This window comes from Dasypus novemcinctus, chromosome 18 (genome assembly GCF_030445035.2).
Source record: "Dasypus novemcinctus isolate mDasNov1 chromosome 18, mDasNov1.1.hap2, whole genome shotgun sequence".
NCBI classification, from domain to species: domain Eukaryota; kingdom Metazoa; phylum Chordata; class Mammalia; order Cingulata; family Dasypodidae; genus Dasypus; species Dasypus novemcinctus.
In genome coordinates, this window is record NC_080690.1 from 65,440,599 (window position 1) to 65,465,346 (window position 24,748).

General features: G+C 54.7%; 2 protein-coding genes and 1 non-coding gene across 5 annotated transcripts in view; 2 read left to right on the forward strand and 1 right to left on the reverse strand.

Annotated features, from left to right (window-relative positions):
* Positions 1 to 291: 291 nt before the first annotated feature.
* On the reverse strand, positions 292 to 366 carry TRNAG-CCC (transfer RNA glycine (anticodon CCC)). Its single transcript has one exon. It is a non-coding gene; the product is annotated as a tRNA-Gly (tRNA).
* Positions 367 to 2,743: 2,377 nt separating this feature from the next.
* Positions 2,744 to 7,942, forward strand: APOC2 (apolipoprotein C2). Of its 3 annotated transcripts, none has more exons than XM_058280408.2 (6): positions 2,744 to 2,886; positions 4,132 to 4,235; positions 5,026 to 5,164; positions 7,172 to 7,251; positions 7,420 to 7,570; positions 7,688 to 7,942. In XM_058280408.2, the coding sequence occupies exons 1-6, from the start codon at positions 2,759 to 2,761 to the stop codon at positions 7,776 to 7,778; spliced, it is 693 nt and encodes a 230-aa protein (XP_058136391.1). In that variant the 5' UTR covers positions 2,744 to 2,758; the 3' UTR covers positions 7,779 to 7,942. The 3 variants fall into 3 exon arrangements, with proteins under 3 accessions (XP_058136391.1, XP_058136390.1, XP_004484100.3); XM_058280407.2 differs by lacking the exon at positions 2,744 to 2,886 and adding an exon at positions 2,891 to 2,937 and having other exon boundaries at positions 7,184 to 7,251; XM_004484043.5 differs by lacking the exon at positions 2,744 to 2,886 and adding an exon at positions 2,895 to 2,937.
* Positions 7,943 to 11,742: 3,800 nt separating this feature from the next.
* CLPTM1 (CLPTM1 regulator of GABA type A receptor forward trafficking) overlaps positions 11,743 to 24,748 on the forward strand; it is a 28,499-nt gene continuing 15,493 nt past the window's right edge. Inside the window, exons 1-4 of the mRNA XM_058280409.2 lie at positions 11,743 to 11,872; positions 17,839 to 17,951; positions 23,054 to 23,177; positions 24,396 to 24,554. Of these exons, the coding sequence (XP_058136392.1) occupies positions 11,801 to 11,872; positions 17,839 to 17,951; positions 23,054 to 23,177; positions 24,396 to 24,554 (468 nt within the window). The 5' untranslated portion in view covers positions 11,743 to 11,800. The remainder of the gene's footprint in view (positions 11,873 to 17,838; positions 17,952 to 23,053; positions 23,178 to 24,395; positions 24,555 to 24,748) is intronic.

The window sequence follows — 24,748 nt, forward strand, 5'->3', positions numbered from 1 at the left end:
CATCCGGGTTTTTAACTCCTACTACTCCTCTCCAAGTCTCCCAAGCCCTGACGAAGACATGCATTAGGCTTAATTTTGCTGGTATATCGGCTACCTTAGGATTTCCAGCCCCATCGGGGAAATGAGCCTGTTGTAAAGTAACTATATGTGACCTCACTCTGGTCATAGATGTTTAACTGTCTCCATGGCCATGAGCATTGAAGAGCTGTAGAAACCCCATGTACCATTTATGTTTTAAAGGTTTGAAGAAGGCATCTTTTTTTTTAAAAAATGAATTTATTACTTTATTTTAGGAGGTACCGGGGATTGAACCCAGGACCTCATACATGGGAAGCATGTGCTCAACCACTGAGCTACACCCACTCCCCTGTAAAAGGCATCTTTGACACCCATGTCAAAATGTTCCAGTATAGGGGAGCGGATGTGGCTCAAGCAATTGGGCACCCACCTACCACGTAGGAGGTCCTGGGTTTGGTTCCTGGTGCTTCCGAAAGGCAGGAGTTGAGGCAACAAGATGACACAAGGAAGAGGCACAACAAGGAAACACAATGAGAGACATAACAAGCAGGAAGCAGAGGTGGCTTAAACAACCTGCCATGTGGGAGGTCCCAGGTTCTATTTCCAGTGCCTCCTAAAAAGAAGATGAACAAAGAGAGCAGACAATGAATGGATACAGAGAGCAGACAGCACAAACAACAAGCAGGGGGAGAAAAAAATCTAAAAAAAGAGAATGTTCCAATATATAAACTATGTTTGGATAAAAGGCCAATATGTCAAGGGGGAAATATTAAAACAAAATAGAGGGAAGCCAGATGTCAATCTATCAACCTACTGTTTTCAGGATGAACAGGCACGAGGCGTAATTGTAGCTAGATTTAGCAATAGTTCTCTTAGCTCCTTCAGGTGGGTCTGCTGAACGTGAAGCAGCTTTATGCAATTTAACTGCCACAGTTGAGGAACTTGCCAACTCCACTGCTGCTGCACTTGAGGCCATTCGAGTTTCTATGGACTCTTTGGCAAATGTCGCGGACACCTGGATAGCCTTAGACCATCTTTCAGCAGAACAAGGAGGAGTATGCGCTGCAGCAAACATCTCCTGCTGCACTTGGGCAAATACCCCCTGCCAGATTGAGCTAAATATGCAAAAGCTGTGCAGCCAGGCCACTGGGTACATACGACCACTAACCCATCCACACAAACCTTGTGGGAGTCGAGGTATCTTGGCCCTTACCCATTTAAAGTCCAATAACAGCCATAGCAGTGCTTCTTATGCTCAGACCCTTAGTTCTAAACTTTTTTTGCCAAATTTGTATCCCGGAGACCTCTACTCTCAGAGAACAGGGGTATCAGCCTGTGCCTGAACAACCAGGTGCTCCTCTGCCCAGGACCAGGATGCTCCAGCTGCATGCCAAGGTTCTCTGAATTCCAGCCTATTCCCCGAGTCAGCAGGAGGCGGCTAGGGCCATCTTTGCCCCCGATCCGTCAAGATGGAGGAACGTGCCAGCTAAAGAGGGGGGACCGAAACCACCACATACCAGTTGCCTTGAAACCGCCGCTTACTAACCCACTGTTCAAAGTAGCCACTCCCTTACTAGTTTGTAGAAGTTTCTAGAAGTCTCTACTTCCCCATTTTTCAAATGTCCACCTCCTCATGTTTATTCACAGGAGGCTGGGTGTCTCATGAGATAAGTTACTGTGTCTTCTCCCCCTTGTAGCTCCTGCTAAAGCCGGCCCTGACCGGCTCTAGTCACGGAGCCTGCTGGGCCTCCACCTTAAGACCAAGCACACCTTGCGACAGCATGCTCTGGTTAACCCCGCCTTTCCCAAACCCGATTGGCCCAAGTCATCTCACCCATCCTTAGCCACTTCTTCAAGCCCACCTTCCCCAGAGGGTATAAAACCCCAGTGCCCATTTCGTTTGGGGAGACCGACCTGAGGCTTGTCTCCAGTCTCCTTACTGGTCGACTATGCAATAAACTCTCTTTTCTCAAAATCCTGGAGACTCAGTATTGGATTCTGCTTGTATCAGGCAAACGGGCCCTCTTGGTGGTAACAATTTGAATTCAAGTCTCTTAGGTCTACGTGTAGGACTTGCTGGGTGAGGGGCGAGGGGATGGGGCCTCCTGGACCAGGGCAGGGTCCCTAGGAAGGAAAGAAAAGGAGAGGGGTAAGGGGGGCCTAGTGTGCAGGACGGTGATCTCTGGGTACAGAGACTGGCAGACCCAGACAGAGAAGCCCCGGCCCCTGGACACATACCCTGGAGTCTGAGGACCCACCCCCGTCCCTCCCAGTCACCTCCCTGACCACGTCAACCCTACAGTTGTTTGCACGCGGCCTGCACTTTCCACCCTAAATGACCTTCAGCCTGTTCCTGTCCCCAGGGTGGGCAAACATTGCAAGCAGCAAATAGCAAACACCCCAGGGCCCTCCCTGCACGCTGACCCGGGAGCGGGGACAGGGCTCAGGGACCTCTCCTGCTCCCCCTGGCCCACCTGGCCCCTGATCCTGCTCCAACTTTCCTCTTGCCCTCCAGGATTTGGGGAGGGGAGGAGGGGTGGGGTGGAAGTTGTCCTGGCTCAACTGGGGAGTTGGAAAGGACCTGGTTCAAATCCACCACTTGCTGGCTAGGGAGATATGTTAGAAAGTAGCTTCACCACCACACCCGCAGCCTCCGTTTCCTCATCTATAAAATGGGAATGATAAGGATACCCATCTTGTGGGACTGTTGTGACACCGGATGAGTCAACATGGCCCTGCCATGGGGCCTGGGCACAGTGTGTGCTGGAGGCTTCTGCTAAACAAACAGCAGCTGACGTTGACCGAGAGCCCTCGCGTGTCTGGAGCAGCTCAAATGGGGCCACGCTGTTTCCAGAGCAATCCACTGAGGTACGTAGCGTATGACTCCCATTCTTGGATGAAGAAGCAGGCCCCGGGAGGGTAAGCAACTTGTACCAGGTCACACAGCTGGAAAGAGGCAGACCAAGGTTCTGTGTCTCTCAACACCAAACAGGGTGGTTATTTTGCTGATGATTATTAGCACGGGACTGTGGGGAACATTTACAGAGCACACACTGGGGCCAGTGGGGTGGATAAAGTTCTCCTGGAAGCTTCAGGGTCAGAACCATCCTGTATAATTACTTAGGTTGTGGCCAAGGTAGTGTTGCCAGATTTAGCACATAAAATTACAGGATTTCTGGTGATATTTGATTTTCAGATAAGCCATGAATAGTTTTCGGTATCATATCCCAAATATTGCGTGGGACAGACTCAAACTAAAAATATTCTTCCTTGTTTATCTGAAACCCAAAGGCCCCTGGGTATCCTGTATTTTTTCTGGCAACCCTAGACCAGGGAATCCAGCCCATGGGCCCCCGGGCAAGCTGCATGCTTGGGCCCTCAGGGAGAAATGGGGTTGATTTATTTGTCCTGTCTGATACTGATGACCCCCTGCCTCGTGCTTCTGGGCTTCTGGGGCTCTCCCCCTGAGGGCCTCACCTGGCCTCCCCCTGCTAGGCAGGCAATTCTGCACACAGGTTTTAGGGATGGAAATTTTCTGGCTCAGGGAGGAAGTGCCTTGACCTGGTAAGCAGTGCAGGCCTGGGGGATGTGATGGCAGGTGGGGCTGAGGCCGGAGCTGGGGAGGAAAGGGCTGCAAATCAAAACGGAAGGGATCCTTGGGGGTGATCAGGCCTCAGGCTGAAGAAACCGGCTGGAGACGCAAAACCGTGCTGCTCTCCACCTTCTGCCTGGGCTTGCCGCGGCCAAGGGGTCTTAGAGTCAAAACCGATTATGGTGACAAACTGCAACAATCACGCGATCCCTGAAACTCCAGGCGCCACGTTAAGAGATTCCCTGGTATCATGCCATGCATTCAAGGTCCCAAAGGGCGGATCATGGCCCCCACTTTATGGAGGGGGAAACCGAGGTCTGGGGAGAGAGGCCATCACGTGGCTCAGTGATGGAGTCAGGAGAGCCTCGTCTCCCCATCAGGCCAGGGTCTGGGGGTGGGCAGCGGGGGCAGACATGGCCTTTGTCACTGTCACCTGGGTCCCTCTCTGTGAAGTCCCTGCCAAAGGGTGTGAGGAGGCGGCTGGGGGAGGGCCCTGCTCAGGGCACCCTCCCCTCCTCCAGGCGGAGAGCTGAGCGCCCACACCGAGAAACGGAGCCCCCAGCCATGTCGCCCCGGGCCCTGCCCGTCCTCTGCTTCTGCCTTCTGGTCCTGGCCTGCACGGCGGGTGAGGGGGTGGGGGCCGTGGGGGGTCCTAGCGGCGGGTGCGAGCGTGATGGTCCCTAACCCCCACGTTGGTGGAAGTGGAGGGGCCTGCGGGTGGCGCAGGCGTGCGTGTGCTTCTGGGAGTGCAGGTGTCCGGGGCTGTGTGTGAAGCGAGGACGTGGGGTGCGTGTAAGTCTCGGGGTGCCGTGTGTGTGCTTGGGTGTGAAGAAGCAGAAGGGGGATGACTGGTCTGTACTGTGTCTGGCACACACGTGTGCCTGTGAGTGTGTGCCCGTGTGTCTCTAGGGGGTACAGGTACGCGGAAGATTTGAGCGTTTCTGCTTGGTGGACACACATGTGAGGGTGAGTGGGGACACGTGTACATGCCCGTGTCCCGCCTGTGCTTATTTATAATTGTGTTTAACCCTTCTCTACTGCCTGCAACATGCTGAGGGCCTTGTCTGTATCAGCTCTGAATTCTCTCAACAGCCCTAGAGGGCAGATCCTGCTACTATTCCATTCTGCAGAGCAGGAAACTGAGTCTTGGAGAGGGTGGGAGAGGGAGGTTGGGGAGCAAAATCAGGCGGTGAAAGAAGGCAGCAGGAGGTGGCCGGGGGCAGGTTACGGACCAGGGACAAACAATAGGCGGGCAGGGATGACAGGCGCTGGGGGGGGCGGGTTGCCCGATGGCCAAGAAGGGGGCAAGTGGTCCAAGGGAGAGCGGAGGCAAAGGCAGGCGGTGAGAGCTCTGCCAAGGGGTGGTGGGGAGGGAGGCACGGGGGGAGGGGCTCTGAGGCTCTGGCCCACCCCAGTGCACCAGGAAGACGCGCCTGCAGGAACCCGGACCCCGTCAGGGGAGGAGACGAGTCGCTGGAGTTTGGTGCAGAGCAAGGTGAAGGAGCTGGTGCAGCCGCTGGTGACCAGGACCAGAGAGAGGTGGCAAAGTTTCTGGTGGGTGTGCAGCGGTGCATGGGCTGAGGGGGATGGGCAGGGGCCTGGACTCCTGGTCTGAGGGAGGAGGGGCTGGGCCTGGACCTCTGGGTCTGAGGGAGGAGGGGCTCGGCCTGGACTCCTGGTCTGAGGGAGGAGGAGCTGGGGCCTGGACTCCTGGTCTGAGGGAGGAGGAGCTGGGCCTGGACTCCTGGGTCTGAGGGAGGAGGGGCTGGGGCCTGGACTCCTGGTCTGAGGGAGGAGGAGCTGGGCCTGGACCCCTGGTCTGAGGGAGGAGAAGGCTGGGGGCTGGACCCCTGGGTCTGAGGGAGGAGGAGCTGCGGCCTGGACCCCTGTGTCTGAGGGAGGAGGGGCCTGGGGCCTGGACTCCTGGTCTGAGGGAGGGGGCTGGCCTGGACCCCTGGGTCTGAGGGAGGGGTTGGGCCTGGACCCCTGGGTCTGAGGGAGGAGGGGCTGGGCCTGGACTCCAGAGGCTGAGGGAGGGAGGAGTGAAAGGGCAGAACTCTGGGGAGCAGCAGGGGTGTGGACAGGTGGCAGCACCTCCCCCACAGGAGCCCGGGGGCCTTCCGAGGCTTTGTGCAGACCTACTACGATGACCACCTGAGGAACCTGGGCTCCCGCACCCAGGCCTGGCTCCGCACCTCCAAGGACAGTCTCCTGAGCAAGGCGCAGGGCCTGTGCCCCCGGCTCCTCTGCAGGGACCAGGACAGGGACAAGGCTGACTGACCGGACCAGGCTTAATGTGTCCCTGGAAGACCCCTGCCCTCCCCCTCCCGCCTCCCCAGTGTCCACAATAAAGAAACTCGGATCCTAGGTGTCCTTATCTGAATCCCTCCTCCTCTGGCCAGAGATAACCCGGTCCCACCTCCCAATTAGCGAGTTAACGAGTTACCGAGTAGAGAAGTAGCACCCAGCGGGGAGGGCCAGAGGTCAGGGTGGGGATGGCTTCAGGGGGCCAGGAAGGGAGCAACCCCAGTCCTGGGACCTGGCCTTGAGGGCTTGGAGGACTGGGGGCCTTTGTGGTGCCCCACTTTGGGGGAAGGGTGGAGGAGCTGGAGAGCCGGGAGCAGGACGGGGAGCAGGTCCCCACAGCGGCCCCTCCCCCAGGACCCTGCGCCTCGCTTTCCCAGACCCCACGCCTCGTGGGCACCAGCCTCTCCTGCCCATTTCCTCCTGCCTGCCTGCCTCGGGGTGAATCTTGAGTGGGGGCTCCCCGTGGCCTGACCTCAGGGGATGTCACTGCCCTTTCTGCCCCCACCCCGCCCCCGCAGGCTGCCCCGTTGGCCAGGACTTTGGCCTGGGCCGCGAGGAGGGGGCGGCAGCGGGGGAGGTGGGCGGCGAGAGCTATAAAGCCCTTCTGGGCGGCTGGGAGCCCATGAGGACCGCCTGCCGGAGTCGGTAAGAGGCCAGGCCACGGAGGGAGCTGTCAGCGCCAGGGGCAAAGACGGTGAAGGTGGCGGGATGGCAGCCAGGGTGGGAATGACCGAATTCAGAACCGCGGGCCCCCTGCCCCTGGTGGGGCTCGCTGCACCTCTCCGCTGTGGAGGAGCACCCCCTTAGTTCCTGAGGGCGCCTCCCTCAGAGGCTTGGGGTGGGGATCAAGTGCGCTGGTTGAAATGTCACCCTTTCCTGAGACTTTCCCAGGACTTTTCCCAAACACCCTGGCCCTTTGCCCCTGGAGAAGACGCGCCCCGGTGTGAAATGCTCCGCATTTTACCTCTTTTCTATTGTCTTTCTCTTGTCAGCTGCACAGGGTAGTGCCCAGAACTGTGCTTGGCATGCAGTAGGTGCTCAGTAAATGCTTCTGGCATGAATATTGGGATGAAAATCTTTCAGTCAGGAGTAGAATCCCAGAAGGCTAGGAAGTGAGGACCAAGGAGGAGGAAATCCAGAAATCCAGACGGGGTGCCGGATCCCAGGCCCCTCACCCCAAGGTGGGTGGGACCCCGGGAATAGATGCCTCCAGAGAGCATGTGAGGGGAGACAGACACGCCCCCCACCCACCAGCCAGTGTTCCAGGTCTCCCAACGCCATGAGCGCCCGACCCCTCGTTGCTGTGTTTCTTGCCCTCCTGCTGCTGGGATTGGGTGAGTGGGGTCTGCAGGGGGTTGGGGTGGATCTTTGAGGAGGGGGCCGAGCTCCAAGGAGCTTCCCAGCTGGGTCCTAGGCAGACCAGCCCCCACCCTCTGGCCTTCCCGGCTTCACCATGCTGCAAGCCCGTCAGCTCCCCTAATACACGGCACTCCCCCTTGCAGAGGTCCGGGGGATCGAGGAAGAGGAGGCCACCAGCGCCCCCCTGCTCGCCCAGGTGCAGGAATCACTCTACAGTTACTGGGATACAGCCAAGGCGGCCGCCAGGAGCTTGTACGAGAAGACATACCTGCCCAGCATGGATGAGAAACTCAGGTACCACCCACCCGCTCGGGCGCCAGGGGCCCGGCCCCCCGTTCCTAATGCACCCAGGATCCCGGAGGCCTGGCCCCAGGCCCCTCCTCCCTCAGACCCTCTGTCCTTTCTCCCCAGGAGCATGTACAGCCAGGGCTCGGCAGCCATTACCACTTACGCAGGGATCGCCACTGACCAGCTCCTCACCATGCTGAAGGGAGAACACTAACAGCGCACCCCCTGTCGTGGGCAGGGGAGAGCCCAGGCCCCTTGACCTGCCCCGGGTCCCCGACTGCCCCCTACTTCCCAGCAGCTCTCAGCATCCTGCTCCCAACTTTAGCCTGCATTCTTATCAATAATAATAATAATAATAATAATAATAATCCAAGTTTATTCTCGATGTGGTTGCTTTCCTGAGGCCTCAGGATACCCCAGGGTAGGGGTATTGCTTCAGTTCAGCCAACAATAATTGGGCACCTGCTGTATGTATTTAGCCCTACCTTGGTCAGTGGGAATAAGAGATCAATAATAACAGTAAATAACCATAGCAATAATTAAAGCCTGTCCGGTGCTAAGGTGCAGTGTTCTCATCTGTGAAATGACAGACAGCTAACCTGCAGTGGCTTCTGGCAGTGTCCTGTGCCATCTCAGTGAGCTGTCCAACCACCCTGTGACAGAGCAGGGATTGATGTGAGAAGTCACCATTGAGCTTAGCAAGTCAGTGCCGAGGCTGGTTGGCACCCAGGAAGATGGACTACACAGCTGGTGCTCTTTGGCAATTCCTATATATCAACCACCGTGCATTTACTGAGAGCCTGCCAGGTCCTGGGGACACAGTGGTCCGACCCCCAGAGAGCCATGGTCAGGTCCTGGCCCAATTCTGCACAGTTTATTTGATTACAGCTTTGCAGTACGTTTTGTTAGTTGCTCTTCCCCTTGCAAGGGATAATAATAACCTTTCCTGAGCTCCTACTCGGGGTCAGGCGCTCTGTTCTATCCTGAGGCCATGGAACAGAGACCCTTGGCCCTTGGCCCCTGGGAGCTGTGGGGAGAGGCAGAGGATGAGCAAAAGGCCATTGAAATGGAGAAGGCAATTTCAGAGAGAGACAAAGGAAAGAGGAGCAGAGGGCTAGTGCAAGCCCGAGGTCTGGGCACAGCCACCGCCCAAGGCAGTGGGGCTGGGGCCAGGGGAGGGCCAGAGGACAGGGCTGGGGTGGTCAGACAGGGGCCTCGCTGTGCAGCAGCTGCAGTGTGGAGAGCAGGGAGGGGAGGGAGGTGCTCCCCAGGTCTGGAAGGGGTGGTGAGTGGGTGGTGGACAGGATCCGGGAAGGGAAGAATTGTGGGCAAAAAGACCAGAGCGGGGAAGTAGATGTGGCTCAAGCGACTGGGCTCCTGTCTACCATATAGGGGGTCCCGGGTTCTGTTCCCAGGGCCTCCTGGTGAAGGCGGGCTGGTCCGCGCTGTGGCGAGTTGGCCTACCCGCAAGCTAGCGCCACAAGATGACCCGACAGAAGAAAAAAAAAAGACCGGAGTGAATTCAAGGTGGTGGTGGGGGGACATGTAAGAGAATCCTGTATTGGATGCATGACTGTTCTGTAAACCCAAAACTTCTCTAAAAACAAAACCAAAAAAAGACAGAGGGTAAATTAAATAAGTGAAACTTAAAAAAAAAAAAAAAAAGACCAGGGTATGAAATTAAGAGCAGGCGCTCCTCAGTGGGAAGGAGGGCAGTGCTGGTCCCCAGGGGGAGGGAGCTAGGGGTCTGCACTTCCAGGTCCTGGGGGTGGAGGGGGTGGGGGCCTGGACTCCTGAGGGAGTAGAGAGAGGCGCTGGTCTCTCAGGTCCCATGGGGGGGTGGGGGTGGGATATTTCTCCTACTGTGTTTGGCATTCACCTCTGGCCAGTCTTTCTGCCCTCTTGAGGCAATTTTCCCATGTCCTGAGGCTGGGCAGCTGTGAGTCCAGTTGAAAACAGGGGCCCTGGGGAGGGGCTGCGGGCAATGCCCCCAAGTCCCTGGGGCCTGGGAAGAGCTGAGGCTGCCAAACTCAGGGGGTGACAGGGAGGGGGGGGACCCTGGAAGAACAATCCCTGCTCTGTGCACTTGTTCCCCACGGACTCACGCCAAAGCAAACTACTGCCCAGGCCAGTTCTGCTTCCAACCAATCCTGGTGCCCCTCCCAGACTCCTCCTTCCTTTCTCAGACCCCCACCCCAGTCCCAATCCCTTCAGGATCCTGGAGTCCAATCCCCAGTCCCACTCCCTCAGGACCCAGAAGTCTGGGTCTCCAGCCTCTTCCTCCCTTAGACTTGAAATCACAGCCCCTGTTGGTGTTGGGCGCCCCCTAGTGGAAGGAAAGCACGGGTCTGGCCTGTGTTTCACTTGCTTTCATCAGGAATGAAGAGTTTCTAATTGGGTCACTGAACAGACAGAGGAGAGAGGGCTTTGACAGGAGGGAAGGAGGCTCCAAAGGGGTTTCCAAGGGGAACTTACCATGCTCCAAGAGGACAGGACTCTGCAGTAAGAGAGTCTGAGGACAGATTGGACATTTTGCATCTGGAGTCAAGAGCAAAAATGGAGTTAAAGGGAGGCTGGAGAAGCTTACGCTTCAATGCCCCTCACTTGCCTGGACTTTCCTTGGTCCTCTACCTAAATTTGGCACCTGCAATTCTGTATTTTTTTTTTTTTAAGAGAAGCTCAAAACACAGCCCAAACTGCCCCTGTCTGGGGGCTCTTGGTGTTGGCTCACAGAGTTGAGTGAGTCCCTCATCTTGTGCTCAGAGAGCTTCATCCTTTTCTTCAGTAATTCCATTCCCCCTTCCTCACCACTCTCCACTCCACCCTTCACCCCCAGCCTCCCCGCAGTGCTGGAGACAGTAGTGATCATTACAGTGCTGGCTCTGCCGGTTAGTGAGGGACACACCTCTCCCTGAGAGTATGAAGACACGAAGTGGACTGAGATGGGGTGGGGGAGGCCAGGGATCTGGGGGTACTGAGAGGGAACACCTAACCCAGTTGGAGGAGTAGGAAAGGCTTCCTGGAAGAGGGGCTTTCACTATAGAGGTGAGGCCTACAGGAAAGTAAATAAATAAATTAGGATATCCCGATGCAAAGGCTGCTCTCCTTTCCAGGTAATAAATAAAGCCTGTAGTAACAGCTCACCGATCTTGACCACTCACTGAGCAAGAGGCCCTGGGCCAGGTCCTTCACACTCACCCTTTTGCTGGGTCTTCCCAATAACCTTTCGGGGGTAAGAATAGCGGGTACTATTACAATTCCTATTTCACTGAAGGGGAAGAAATTGAAGCTCAAAGAGGCATGTCACTTTTCCAGGATCATTTAGCCGATCACTAGCTTTACCAGGTTTGAACCCAGATCAGACTTCCACCCAATCCACTGGTTAAGCTGTAACAGCCACTGAGCATCTCCTGCCCTCCCTGGGCCTCCATACATCCTCCCCAGGTCAGGGCTTGGAACTGTAGGAAAATACAAAAAAAAAAAAATCATGGAGTTTTCAGAGCCCCTGAAGTCGAGTCCAGGGTTGTGGGGCTCGCAAGAGAGCAGAGATCACTGCGGGGGTCCGCAGGTGCGCTAAATTAGCAGGCCCTAAGGATTCGGGGAGGACCGGACAGGGTCTATATTGGAGGTATAGTGACCGTGAGAACCCTGAAATAGGAACTCTGAATACAGGGAAAGCCTATAACCTAACAGGACCTGTCGGAGGAGAAGTTCGCATTAGGAAGAGGGGTCAAGAGCTGAGGAAACAGGCCAGAAGACTAAATCCGGGGAAGGTGTCCAAAGAAGTTCCTTTAACGCGGAAGGAAGGCCGTGGGCCGAGCGAGGCATTTTGAAGGGTTATGGTGGCCGGTAAAGCTCAAGAAACATGGAACGGAAAGGACTCAAAGAAACGGTGGGATGAAGCGAATAAGATGGTCTGGAAGGCTCATATAACTCGAAAAAGCGATTTACTAGAACAGAACCTGCGAAAAGCGCATTTATTGGCCAACAGAGTCTGGGATTTAGGAGCATGTACTGTATCTATGACTGAAAACATGGGGGCGGGGGAAGGAGTATGGTGGCCGGGTTGGTCCTGTCACACCCGGAAGTAGCTCTCCCTAGAGGCGTGACTGAGGCGCTCTTGAAGGGTACGGTGGCCCGGTGGGTTGGATAAAGTATGAAATCTCGCGCGACCGCTCTGGCGCCTTCGAGGACGGGGAGGGGCTGGCGGCGGGGGCGGGGACCCGGAGCGGGAAGATGGCGGCGGCGCAGGAGGTGGACGGGGCCGGCAGCGCCGTGGTGGCGGCCGGAGGAGGCGGCTCCGGTCAGGTACGGAGGCCGAGAGGGGCCTGAGGGGTTCTTCCCCACCCGGGGGGCCTCCCACGGGGCGTGTCCTACCCCTTTTCGCTTAATCCCGTGCATTGGGGAGGCCTTGCCCAAAGGGACCTTGAATCCTGGGCCCAGGCGGGGTAAGGCGGCCCGGGAGGCCGGACAGTGCTGGGACGGGGCCTTGTTATGCGCCGGGCCCCCTGCACGCTCACGTTGGGTGGCCACCCGGCTCATTGCTCGAGCCGGAGAAAGAGTGGCGCGAAGCGGCGCAGACTTGGACCCAAGCGCCCTGCGTCCTCGACTCCGCGATTCCAGGCTCTAGGACCGTTCCTAGCAGTGATTAACTGGGAGTTTTCTAGCTCTGGGGAAATCAGCTAGTCATAGTGGGTAGAGGCACGGGCCGTGGAGGCCGACAGACCCATTTTACAGATGGGGATCCAAGGGGCAGCGAGACTAAGTCGCTTGCTAGAAGGTCACCCAGGTTAGGGTTGGGGATATGTTCCATGTAGAAATTGACAGTCATGACCCAGTATGGTCAAGACTGGGGCGGGTGTGCTTTTAGCTTATGGGGGAGTTAGTCGGGGTGCTGGTAGTTTTTAATCCATTGCCTCCTCAACTAAACTGAGGCGGCAGAGCATCCCAGTTCAGGCAGCCACTGTTCAGGCATTTGAGGAATCTATGAAGGAGTGACAGCAAGGTGCTGTCGACCCACCCACTGGGAAGTCACTCCATGTGGGATGCAGCACAGGGGGGAGGAAAATGAAGTTGATTCTGTGACCTTGGGCAGGTTCCTTTCCCTCTTTGGGCCTTCATTTCCCCCATTATCGATGGAAGGGTTGGACAGGAGGGCCAGCCTGTGATAGGGGACAAAGATGGCTTCAGTCATGTCCCTGCTGTCAGTGGAATGGGTGTAGGAGACAGATATGTAAAAGCTTATCATCCTGAGTGACTAGGGTGGTGACAAATGTTTGTGCCAGGCACTGAGGGAGCCCAGAGGAGGGGCAAATAATCTCACCTGGGGAGAACACCCGGCTGAGACTTGTGAGATGGAGCCCAGCACACCTATTCTGAGTCTTTTCAGCATTCCCAATCAGGGCCTGGCACAGGGCCCTCAGGAAGTATTTGTTGGGTTAGTGCTGGAGTGAATACTAATTCCCGTCTTCATGGGCTTCCCAGTCTTGCTAAAAGGAGGCCCTTCTCCCTCTGAGTTTCTCTTGACTTTTGGGGTGGGAGGGCTGTCAGAGAGTCGGGCTCAGGTTGCCCTGACTGCCTTGAGCTTCCAGACGCATTTGTCTCCTTCACTACTATTTAAGACCTTCCAAAACCTCTGACTTTGCCTTCAGGATAAAGTACAAATTCTTTAGCTTGGCGCCCCGGGCCTTGTATGATCTGACTTTTTTTCAGAGTGGACCAGGGTTTTTCATGCACAGCAGCTCTGTGATGTTTTGCGTTGGATAACTCTTTGTTGTAGGGACTGTCCTGTGCATGGTAGGGTATTTGGCAGCATCTCTGGACTCTCTACACTAGATGCCAAAAGCACAACCCCCACCCTCAATGGTGACCATCAGGAATGTCTCTTGACACTGCCAAATGTCCCCTTGGGGGCAAAATACCCCTGGGCCAGAGGTTTGGCCACTCTGAACGCTTTCATTTCCACATGTGTACCTTGGTATCTTTTTCCTTGTAGCCTTTGTACATGCTTCTTCCCTCTTTACCTGGCTAATCCTTACTAGTTTGGCCGAGCTCAGGTATCCCCTTCCCCAAGAAGCCCTCCCTGACCCCTCGGTTCCCCTCTATCAGCCCTGCCTACTCTGGGTGGTACCGTCTGGGGACCCCATGCGGGTTGGTGCTGTCTTGGTCACTTCTGTGTCCCGAGCACCAGCCCTAATGTTGGACTTGGCATAGAGTAGGCACTCCTGTTTGTGGAATGAATGAATCTTGAAACAGGTGGAATTTCCTGGTGCCCATAGAGGATCTAGACAGATGTGGCTTCCCCCATCCTTTATGGCCTCAGGTGCTTCCTGGGTTCCTCAGAGGATGTTCCTGGGGATTGTCTGTGAGATGGAACCTGTGCATCCCAGAGCAGGAACTGTGTGTGTTAGTTGCTAGTGTGATCACAGCCACCACGCCCTCTCCCATTCCTAGCACAGAGCGGGTGGGCCCTCAGTCCAGTCTTGGGCCCCAGTCGCCTGCTCCTCCCTTAGCCAGGGGCTCAGGATGGGGCCCACACGGCTGTCATTCCGTCTTTCAGCTATTAGTGGGTTTGGTGCCTCCACTACATGCTAGGCCCTGTGCTACTGCTAGGGTCAGCTGGGAATAAAAGAAAGGCCCTGCCTTCTTGCGGCTCAAGTTTTTGAGGGTGGAGGTGGAGGGCGAAGGACACGGACTGCCAGTGAACAAGGTAAATAAGGAAAATATATAGTGGGTCAGGTGGTGCTAAGTGCCATGGAGAAAAATAAAACTGGGGAGGGGATGGTAGGCTTGCCATTTAAACAGGGTGGTTTGGGAAAGTCTCCCTGAGGAGGCATTGGAACAGAAACCTGAAGGGGATGAGGGAGGGAGCCATGCATACATGTGGAGAAAGAGTGTACCAAGTAAAGGGAATGGCATGTGCAAAGGCCCTGAGGTGGAAGGTGCTTGGTATGATGAAGGCACAGCAAGGAGGCCAGCATGGCTGGAGCAGAGCAGTGAGGGCGGAGAGGTGGCAGGGGCCAGGTCCTGCAGGGTCTTGGGAGCCATGACAGAGTTGCCCCCTTGTCGAGGTATAATTTAGAAATCTTTCACATGTGGTAAGTGTAGAGTCAGTGATTTTTAGTGCACTTATGAGGCTGTGTAGTTTTAACCATCCCCGCAATCCCATTTTTGAACACTTTCATCACCTCACAAAGTTGCCTTGTTCCCTTTGCAGTCAGTCCACTTTCTTTTGCCCTGCCTGAGCCACCACTGTCTGCTTTCTGTCTCTAGTTTTGCCTTTTCTAAAAATTGTGCACAAATAGAATTGCACAGCATGCAGTCTTTTGTGTCTGGCCTAATGGTTTTAGGCTCATCCCTGTCATTACGTGGGTCTGTGGTTGTCCTTTTCATTGCTGAGTAGTAGCCTGTTGCGTGGGTACATCAGTGTGTTCATTCATTCATTCAGTCATTCATTCGCTGAAGGACATTGGGGTTGTTTCTATTTAGGGTCATTATGAGAAATCCTGCTCTGAACATTTGTATACAAGCTTTTGTGTGGATGGGTGTTTTCATTTCTCTTTTATAGATACCTAGGAGTAGCATTGCTGGTTTGTGTGGTAGGTGCTTGCCTAGCATGCAAAGGAACTGTCACGTTTAATGTTCCCACTGGTAGTCGTATAAGGGTTCCGTTTTCCTGTGTTCTCTCCAACACTTATTATTTTCTTTCATTTTTTTATTATGGCCATTCTAGTGCGTGTGAGATGGCATCTCACTGCAGTGTTAAATTGCATTTCCTTGGGAGGGTTCCCAGCCAGACCATTCACCATGATGGGTAAAGAATGGACCTGGGAGTCAGCCAGATGCAGGCTCAGCCCTGGCCTGCCCTCGCACCCACAGCGTGGGCCAGCCAGGACAGGTGACGTCACGGCTCAGCGCTGCTGAATCCCTGATTTGCCCCCGCCTGGCCCCTGCCCACACTCCTTCCTTCTTCCTTGGCTTTCACACAGATGTCTCTGTCCCGGCCTGTGGGTCTCACCTGAATGCCTTTGGGGAGGCTTCCCTGACCCCCCAGCCCATCACTTCCCCGTCCTGGTTGCTTTCGGGGCACCTTTTCCGTTTCCCAGTTTTTTGTTTTTTGTTTTTAAAGATTTATTTATTTATTTAATTTCCCCCCCTCCCCTGGTTGTCTGTTCTTGGTGTCTATTTGCTGCGTCTTGTTTCTTTGTCCGCTTCTGTTGTCGTCAGCGGCACGGGAAGTGTGGGCGGCGCCATTCCTGGGCAGGCTGCTCTTTCTTTTCACGCTGGGCGGCTTTCCTCACGGGCGCACTCCTTGCGCGTGGGGCTCCCCCACGCGGGGGACACCCTTGCGTGGCGCAGCACTCCTTGCGCGCATCAGCGCTGCGCATGGCCAGCTCCACACGGGTCAAGGAGGCCCGGGGTTTGAACCGCGGACCTCCCATATGGTAGACGGACGCCCTAACCACTGGGCCAATGTCCGTTTCCCCGTTTCCCAGTTTTAATGATCTTGTTTGCCTCTTGGATGGGGGATTGATTCCCATCAGACTGTGAGCTCGGGGAGGGCAGGCCCAGAGCTGTGGGGACACCACTATCCCACCACCCGGCACACGGTAGGGGAATAGTCTTTCCAGGACACAAATGAAAGATTTGATGGCCAAAATGTACCAGCCTGGTGACAGCCTGGGCCAGGGGCTATAGGAAAGTGACAAGTCCAAAGTCCCCAGCCAGGAAGCAGGGGCCAGGACCGCAGCAACCTAAGACCGGTGGGCCCCAGACACCCTCCCACTTTACTGCGGTGCTGTCCTGCACTCTGGGAGATGATGAGAAGAGCCTTCTCTTCCTGCTGAAGAGAACAGGAGGAGGCAAGGGACATGCTTTGCTGACAGCGGGCCTCAAGCACGGCAGTCCAGTCTGGCTGCAGAAGCCCCTGTCCCTGCTCCCCGGGGTGTCTGTGGTGTGGTGGGATGGATGGACAGGAGACCTGAAGATGAGTGGGTGGGGTGTGGCAGAGGGTGGATGGGGGCTGCGGGAGCCCTCAGGAGGGGTGTGGTTGGGTGGCCTACGAGATAGAAGCACGTGGTCGCAGAGCAGTGGGTCGCCACTGCTTTTCTCCCTCTGCAGGTGTCGACTGAACCCCTGCCTGGGCCTGTGCTCTGAAAGGCTGAGGGATGAGGGGACAGAAGGTGGAGGAAGGTAGAGGAGGGTGGAGGAAGGTGGGGCCCGGGACGTCAGAGGGCATGGAGAGGGGTGGGAAGAGTTTCCCCACTTCAGATGACGTGAAGGTTGACTCAGAGGTTCTGAGTTCCAGTTCTCCCTCTGGAAGTCTCTGTCTGAACCCCCGGCCTGCCCCCTACCCTGTCGTCCTGCTGCCCTTGTCCTTCCTGAGCCATCCAGGCAGGTGGTCTGCTGCACCTCCGCTTCCTTGCTGCTGAAGGGAGATGTCCCCGGTCCTGGCCTCCTCGGGTGGCGTGTGCTGGGCGCAGCGAGTGCTGCTGCTGGCATCAGGTGGGGTCAGGTGCGGCTCCCAGTGGCATGGCTCAGACCCTGGTTGTCCCTCTGTCAGACTCACCTGCTGGAGCAGGAGCTCTTGAGGGCAGGGTCGCCCCGTGCAGGGCCTGCCTCAGAGGAACTGTTTACCCAGGAAGGACCCTGAGCTGTGCGGAGTCTGGCAGCTGCCCCGAAGCCCCTTCTGCATGGTCCCCAGCAGTTGCCTCCTTCATCTGGGCACCAGCCCCAGGGAGCTGTGGGCAGTTCCTCGAATCGAACTGTTCATCTGTGCCTCTCACCTTCGTTTCTGCACCTGTTATTCCCTCTACCTGGAGTGCTCTGCTCCCCTCACAGCCCCTGGCACTGGCCAACTTGTTATATTTAAATATTTTAGGTCTCAGCACCAATGCCCCCTCCTCCTGGAAGCCCTCCCTGACCCTCGCTCAAGCTGGACCAGCTGCACCTCTGGGCCCCCCATCCCAGCCTGCCTTGGGCTATCACTTTCAGAGATGGGTTTCTGTCCCCTGCTGGACCGTAAACCACAGGAGGAGAGGGCCGGGCTGTCTTGGTCACCTCTGGACCCTAACACAGAAGAGGTGCTCAGGCTGCGCGTCCCCCTCTGAAGAAGGCCTGCTACCCTTCCCAGGTGCCTGTTTCCACCCACTCTCCAGATGCTGCTCAGGCCCTTCCTCGTGCCCGCCGAGCCAGGCCTGCAGGCAGCCATGCCTGCCGCTGCCCCGTGCTGCCGTCGTGTCCTCCTGCCTTACCCCGGCCTCTGTCGCCCACAGGTGACCAGCAATGGCAGCATTGGGGGGGACCCGCCGCCAGAGACCCAGCCCCAGAACCCACCACCCCAGCCAGCACCCAACGCCTGGCAGGTCATCAAGGGCGTGCTCTTCAGGTGAGCAGACGGTGCTTCTGTGTGGCTCCTTAGAAACATCCAGATAAGAAAAGTGCATGGAAGAAAGTGAACGTCCCTGCAGAGTGGATTCCTGGGCCCTTCCTGCATGGTGGGCTGGAGGGCAGGGGTGGGTCCCTGGGCCGGGCTTGGTGCCTGCCTGCTTAGACTTGGTGACAGTCCCCTTCCCTGCTCTGGGCCTTTGTCCATCTGCAAAATGGACACTTTCTTTCTTTTCTTTCCTTTTTGGAGAGTCATTTTAGCAGAGTAGTTGAGAGAGCAGGCCCTGCAGTTAGGCAGGCAGTTCCTCACCTCGTCAGCTATGAGGAAGGGCATGGCAGAGAAGGGCAAAACAGGCACCCCATGGCAGGAGTGTCCTGACATGGCCATCCCCAGCTGCAGGGGAGGCTGGGAAGGGCAGTCTTCATTCTGGGAGACCGAGCACCCTACTGCCAAACAGGGGTTCTCTTTTGAGAAAGAAGGGGGCAGTGGTTTTGAGGAGACAGCTATCCATCTCTTCTGTAATATCTGATTAGATTTTTCCCCTAAACTTGTAAATTACATGTGCTTGTTGTACAAAATGAAATAAACACTGCAGAAGCATATAAAGACCCAGGAAGGCCCGGTGGTACACACCTGTGTAATTGGCTGTAAGCGGGATTAGGTAAAGATGCAAGTGCTCAGAGTGGTTCAGAACAGAGGCACGGGCGAGGCCACCTGCCTGTCGAAAAGATGCATCAGCAAACGCAGATTGGGCAGTGGGTGTCACCAAAAATGGCATGTAGGAACCCAAGACTGCTCTGAAGTCCCTGTCCCGCTGAGCTGTGTGACTTGGGTAGGTGATCGCTCCTCTCCTGCCTCCGTTTCCACCTCAGAGATCCAAATCCTGACGAGCTCACGGGGCCCCTGACAGGATTCCGTGAGCCGTTGGGTCAGCTGTGGGTCACAAGACATGGCACAGGCTCAGCCAGCGTGGGCTGTGATTGTTACTAGACTCCTTTTGCTGTCCAATGGAAAAAACAAAACAACGGTAGAAACAGAAAGAGAAACAACTGCAAAGTAGCCCTCAATCCACAAGTCACTGCTCATCTTCTGATGCAGCCAGTCACCGCCTGCCTTGTTGTGGGAGAGCAGAGCAGCATGCAGGACACTGAGAAGCTGCAAGGAACCCCCTCCCCTCACCCCCGCGTCTCTGTTCAGCCCAGAAGCTCGGGGGTCCTTCCTGACATGTTTACCTCCAGCTCCAGCAGCCCTGGCTCCCCCGTCGCTCCCTGTCCCAGTTCTGCCCCCCTCCCCCACGTCCAATAGCAACTTAGAATTTTCTTATCTATCAGCTCCCTTTTTTTTCATGCTTCAAGCAGCTGTGAATAGAGAAGATTTTTATCCTTCCCTTCACTATTACATAAGAGGGAGTGTATCTTACACACCCTCTGCACCTTGGTTTTTTTCGTGAACAGCGTAGCTTGGAATGCACTCCAGGTTGGTGCCTAAGAGAGCCTCCTGAAGATAGACAGACATGTGATGCAGTCACGACATGGGCTCTTTTCCTTCCTTACAGCAGCCTGTGCCAAACACCGGTGCAGGCGGGTGCTCAGCGAGCATCTTGTCTGGAATTCTTGACATGGGACTTAGGGCTTGTCTCTGGGGGCCCATGGACTCCACGAAGCTGCAAACAGATTGTGCAAGAGTAGCCTATTTGGGGGGGGGGTTGTTGATAGGGAGTGGTGTCCGTGGCTCTCGGGCACATCGTGGTTACCTGGGGTGGGGGGGTGGGCAAGGCGAGAACTGGGCAGATAAGGGATGAGGTGGGAGGGAGAATTTTCATTATATGTCTTTTCATATAGTTTTTAAACTTTGGAGCCTCACAGATGTAGAATATCTGTTCTGGGTGGGGGAAGAATTGCTGTCTGTTTTATTTGCTTACCCCAGTAAGTGGAAAGGCATTAGGTAAAGTCCTGTCCCCGGCAGCCCCAGTGTTCTAGAGCAGGACTCCCTGGTCCGGGCTGTGTGGATGGACAGGAGGGTCCAGGAGCCCCTGAGAGGCCACACAGGTACATGCAGATGTTTTTCAGGGGACTGAGGGGGATCTAGAACCTTAAAAAGCGGATCCAGTCCCCCTTGTTTTACACACGGGGACCCAGACACCCAGAGGGGTGGGACCCCTCTGCCCTCCCCACACTAAGCCGGAGGCAGAGCTGCTCCCAGACTTCCCCTTGGCATATTTACTAAAATGAGAGCCTCTCTTGGAGGTGGAGGGGTCCCCAGAGATTGCTGGTTCCAGACCTTCCCTGCCTGTGCACATGAGGGAGTTCTTGGGGAGGCAGCAGCTGGCTCGGCCAGGCTGTGGCCCCTGAGACACCCCAGGCCTCCAGGGCCCCATGGCTTCTGCAGGCAGAGGCAAGTCCCCATGCCTCGTCCTGCCCACTGGCACAGTTTGGACCTTAGCAGGGAGGCACCCCGTGCACACTAGAATTCCCTCACAGTATTTTTTCTGTTGCTGGGTTTTTTGTATGTCCTTTTCCTTTGACAACCAAACGAGTAGCTAGCACTTCGGAAGCACTTCCTGTATGTGCACCTGGCTGTGTTCTAGGTACTTTACATCTATTGATGCATTTATGCACAGCCCAATGAGTAGGTATTCCTCTTATCCCCTTATCCCCGTTTTAACAGATGAGGAAAGCAGAGCCTGGAGAGGTTAAGACTCTTGCCCATGGTTACACAGTCAGTAAGCAGCAGAGCTGGACTCCGGATCCAGGTAGTAGAGTTGAGAGGCTGGGCTCTTAACATCTCTGCTGTGTTGCTTGTCATACCTATAATTAATAAGTACTTGCATGATCTGTTAATTACACTGCTGTGTGTGTCTGAGAGACCTAAATGAACACATACAAATGTATCTCTCTCTCAGTACCCATCTGATGTAAGCAGACCAGGATCCTGCAATCTTGTGCAATCCATTCTCTTCCTGCTTTTTGTTCTACCATCACTAGGTTGTGCCCCTTTATCCTCACGGCCCTAAATGACTGTTGAAGATCCAGCCAACACATCGACATTCCAGGCAGCAGGAGGGAGGAAGAAATCAAGAAGGGATGCTCCTTCTCATTAAGGATACTTCCCAAAAGCCCACCTAATACTTTTTTTTTTTTTTTTAACATTTCATTAGCCAGAACTTCACATATATCCACTCCAAACTGTAAAAGAGGCTAAAGAATTATAGTCTTTATTTTGGATGGCTAAGGAACCAGCTAAAATTAAGATTTCTTATTGAAGGAGAAGGGGAAGATGGATATTGGGAAACAACTAGCTGTTGCCACAGTTTTGTTTTGGGTATTTTGTTTGCTCCTGGAAGATTTTCAAATAAGGAAAGTGTAAGAAGAAGGGCTGGTGTAGCTCAATAGTTGACATCCTGAGTTTACTCCCTGGTTCCTCCAAAAAAAAAAAAGAAAGACAATACCCAACCCTTTGGGGAGCATGTGTAGCTCAATGGTTGAGCACCTGCCTTCTTCACACCTACGGTATCTACTAAACAGAAAGTGTTAGGAGGAAAGCCAAAACCCCCGGAAGGCAACTTCATTGCCATATTGGTGGTACTCCGTTCATGTGTGTGCGAGCTTAGTGTGCAGGTTTTAATTGCACAATGTTTCTGTTTTGAGTTTGTTCTGCTTACCTCCATTCCTTCCCCTACTCCCCCAACCCAAAGGAATCTGTTTTAAAGTCTGATGTGTACCGTTACATACCCTTCTGTGTTTATGTCTTAATACATACACGTATGCATGTATTATGTAGGTTTGTTCTTTGACATAGCTTATTACACAAAAATGGAATCATACTCTAACACTTCCCTTCATCTTGCCTTTTTTTTTTTTTGTTGAGCCGCAATCCTGACAATATCTCCAGATCAACCATACCTCTAATTTCTGTAATGTTATGTTTATTCAATTCTGTGAACTGAGAAAATGATCCCAAAAGATGGGTTTTACCTAAGATACTGTCAGTTTGCTCCTGTTTGTGCTTTTCCTCTGACATTAGTTTGAGTATGATATTTCTGAAGCTCTCTTGATAAAAAGTGTGAGGTTTTAAAACTCAAATCCTTTAGTGTTCTGTGGTTCTACACTTCTCTGATTTCGGTTCCGGTATCCATTGTTTTAACTGACTCTCACTCATAGCGCCACCTCCGTTTTTGCCGCCAGCCAGGTGCATGTTCAACCCAGGATCTCCTTGTACCACATTCACAGCGTGAGCTCCCTACCCAGAATACCTTATTTGCAGCCCGGGGGGAGGGCTGGTCCTTGGGGGTCCTTGTGCCCTGGATGAGGAACCCTTTGGGGTCTTAGCTTTTGTAGGGTGCTCTCCGGTTACCTTTTACATCCTCTGGCATAATAAGAAGGTTCTGGTGCTCCTTTACCTCTTTGGGTTCCAATTTTCCCTTCATTTTATACCTGGTAAATCTACAGTCTTGTTCATTCTCTTGTGCTTTTAAGAGTATTTATGTATTTATGTATGTGTACATGTGTGCCATACACACGCATACATCCAGAATGTGTGTATTAAGCGTGCATACTGTATATTATGTAACATACACGCAACACACATCTATGCAGACATGACTTTGTACATGTGTGATGTTTCTGTGTCACCTTGATAAAGTTAGATGTAAGAGAGCACATGAGACTGGAGAGCGAGGTATACTCTTAATCAAAATACAAAAGTAGATATAAATAGGGTGTATGGCTGTATCTTAATACATCAGGTAATCTCATCAAGCTTTTCCAGTTGTTTCCAGTGGGAGGGTTGGTCTGAATGGCCTGGCACACTCTTACCAAAAATGGGAACCAGCCTATTGCTCAGCATCTGCTTTCCTGGTTTTTATGTTGCCTTTTTAAAATGTTGCTCTTTCTGAGGTTCTGTGCCTCGAAAGTGCTGGAATTCCATACTCATAGGCTTCTCCTACTTTAAGATTCCAGGGGCCTGGGACTTTTAGGTTCTAGGGTCTGAGGTTTCGAGGGTCTAAGTCCCCCCTGTTCCTGTGGCCACCAGGAGCTCCTGGAGGACTCCATGGAGGGACAGAAAGACTGGGGACTCACTACCTGCCCCACTTTCCCATTCAGGATCTTCATCATCTGGGCCATCAGCAGCTGGTTCCGCCGAGGGCCGGCCCCTCAGGACCAGGCGGGCCCCGGAGGAGCCCCGCGCGTCGCCAGCCGCAACCTGTTCCCCAAAGACACTTTAATGGTAACCGCTGGCCGGGAGGCAGCCTCGAGGGATGGCAGCGGGCGGGCCGGGCGGTCAGCCTAGACCAGGTTCCTGGAACTGTTGGGCCTGTGAACACAGGCTGGGGCTGAGGGCCTCTGGGCCACCCATAACGACAAAGTAAAGTCTCTGAGTTTTGTGACGGTGCTGTCTTTTGGGAAGAGGGACATTGAAGGGTCCATTCAGCTGTTTAAAACTATGTATTCTATTTCAAAAATGTGTTCAAGGGAGCAGCTGTAGCTCAAGTGGTTGAGTGCCTGCTTCCCATGTATAAGGTCTTGGGTTTGATCCCTGGGACCTCCTGAAAACAAACAAAAAAATGAAAAATGCAACTCTCACTGGGGAGCGGATGTAGCTCAGTGATGGAGCCCCAGCTTCCCATGTATGAGGTCCTGGATTTAATCCCTGGTAAAAGTGTGTTCAAGCTTTAAAAAAGTTGCAAAAGGAGGCATGCAGTGGGGGGAGAAGGGAAAGGAGCAGGATGGAGGGAAGAAGGGAGAGGCTGTGACGGCGGGGTGTGAGGGGGAGGAGTGCTGCCACAGCGGGGGCAGTTGTGAGCAGGGTTTCCGGAGCTTCCACAGCCAGTGTTCAGACCAGGTCCAGTAGGCTTCTCCACTGTCGGCGTTTCTCTGCAGCCCTGGGCTCGTGCTTGGCCAGCACCCTGCGCAGTGTGTCAGCACGGGGCCTCTGTGCTACTGTTCTTTCCCGGGGGTCCTGCCAGGCTCTGGACAGACGCCGCTGGGGGGCTGAGGCCGTGCTTCCCACCTCCCCTTCTAAGTAGACGCCTAACGCTCTTTGCAGCTCTCAACTGCGCTACTTTATCGGTCTGCCTGCAGCACTCTGCCCGGGACAGCCATGAGAGGCTGAGAAGGGAGAAGATAATTCAGGAGGTGTTGCTCCTTTCTTCCTCCACATTCTGCCTGGCTAGCTGACCTGGCCTCTGTTGCCCTTTGTGCCTAGACTTCTCAAGACCAGGATGGTCGTGGAAGTTTAAGAAAGGGGAAGCTTTATTCTATCATCTGATATTCTTCTCTCCTTTAACCTCACCCCACCCCCCCAAAAAAAAAAGAAAAGAAAGGAAACAAAGCCCTGTTGACATTAGGGCACTGACCGTAGCCACAGCTCTCCGTCACCTCTTTCCCCGTCATCCTTCAGAGGCTCTTAGGCGCAGCCCTGAGCTCCCCCGTCCCCTCCCGACAGAACCTGCACGTGTACATCTCGGAGCACGAGCACTTTACAGACTTCAACGCCACGTCAGCACTCTTCTGGGAGCAGCACGACCTCGTGTACGGCGACTGGACGAGCGGCGAGAACGCAGACGGCTGCTACGAGCACTTTGCTGAGCTCGACATCCCGCAGGTGGGGCACTGGGGGCCTCTCCTCCAGCCCATTCCCGGGCCTGGGAACCTGGAGTCCAGGCTCCAGGCCACACCGCCCCCTTGAGGGCGACGTGGGTGGGCGTTGGCATTGGCCTGGGGTCCTCCCACCTTTCTTCAAGTTTCTGTAATCCTGGGGTGTAACCCAGAAAGATGAGGCATTGTCTTTGTGGGGGC

Bases quoted from the DNA above. Each gene is read 5' to 3' on its own strand.
- APOC2 (XM_058280408.2), top strand. From the start codon at position 2,759: ATGGGGCCTGGGCACAGTGTGTGCTGGAGGCTTCTGCTAAACAAACAG. The intron at 4,236-5,025 runs GTGAGGGGGTGG...GGCCCACCCCAG, and splicing joins GGTCCTGGCCTGCACGGCGG to TGCACCAGGAAGACGCGCCT. The intron at 7,252-7,419 runs GTGAGTGGGGTC...TCCCCCTTGCAG, and splicing joins CCTCCTGCTGCTGGGATTGG to AGGTCCGGGGGATCGAGGAA.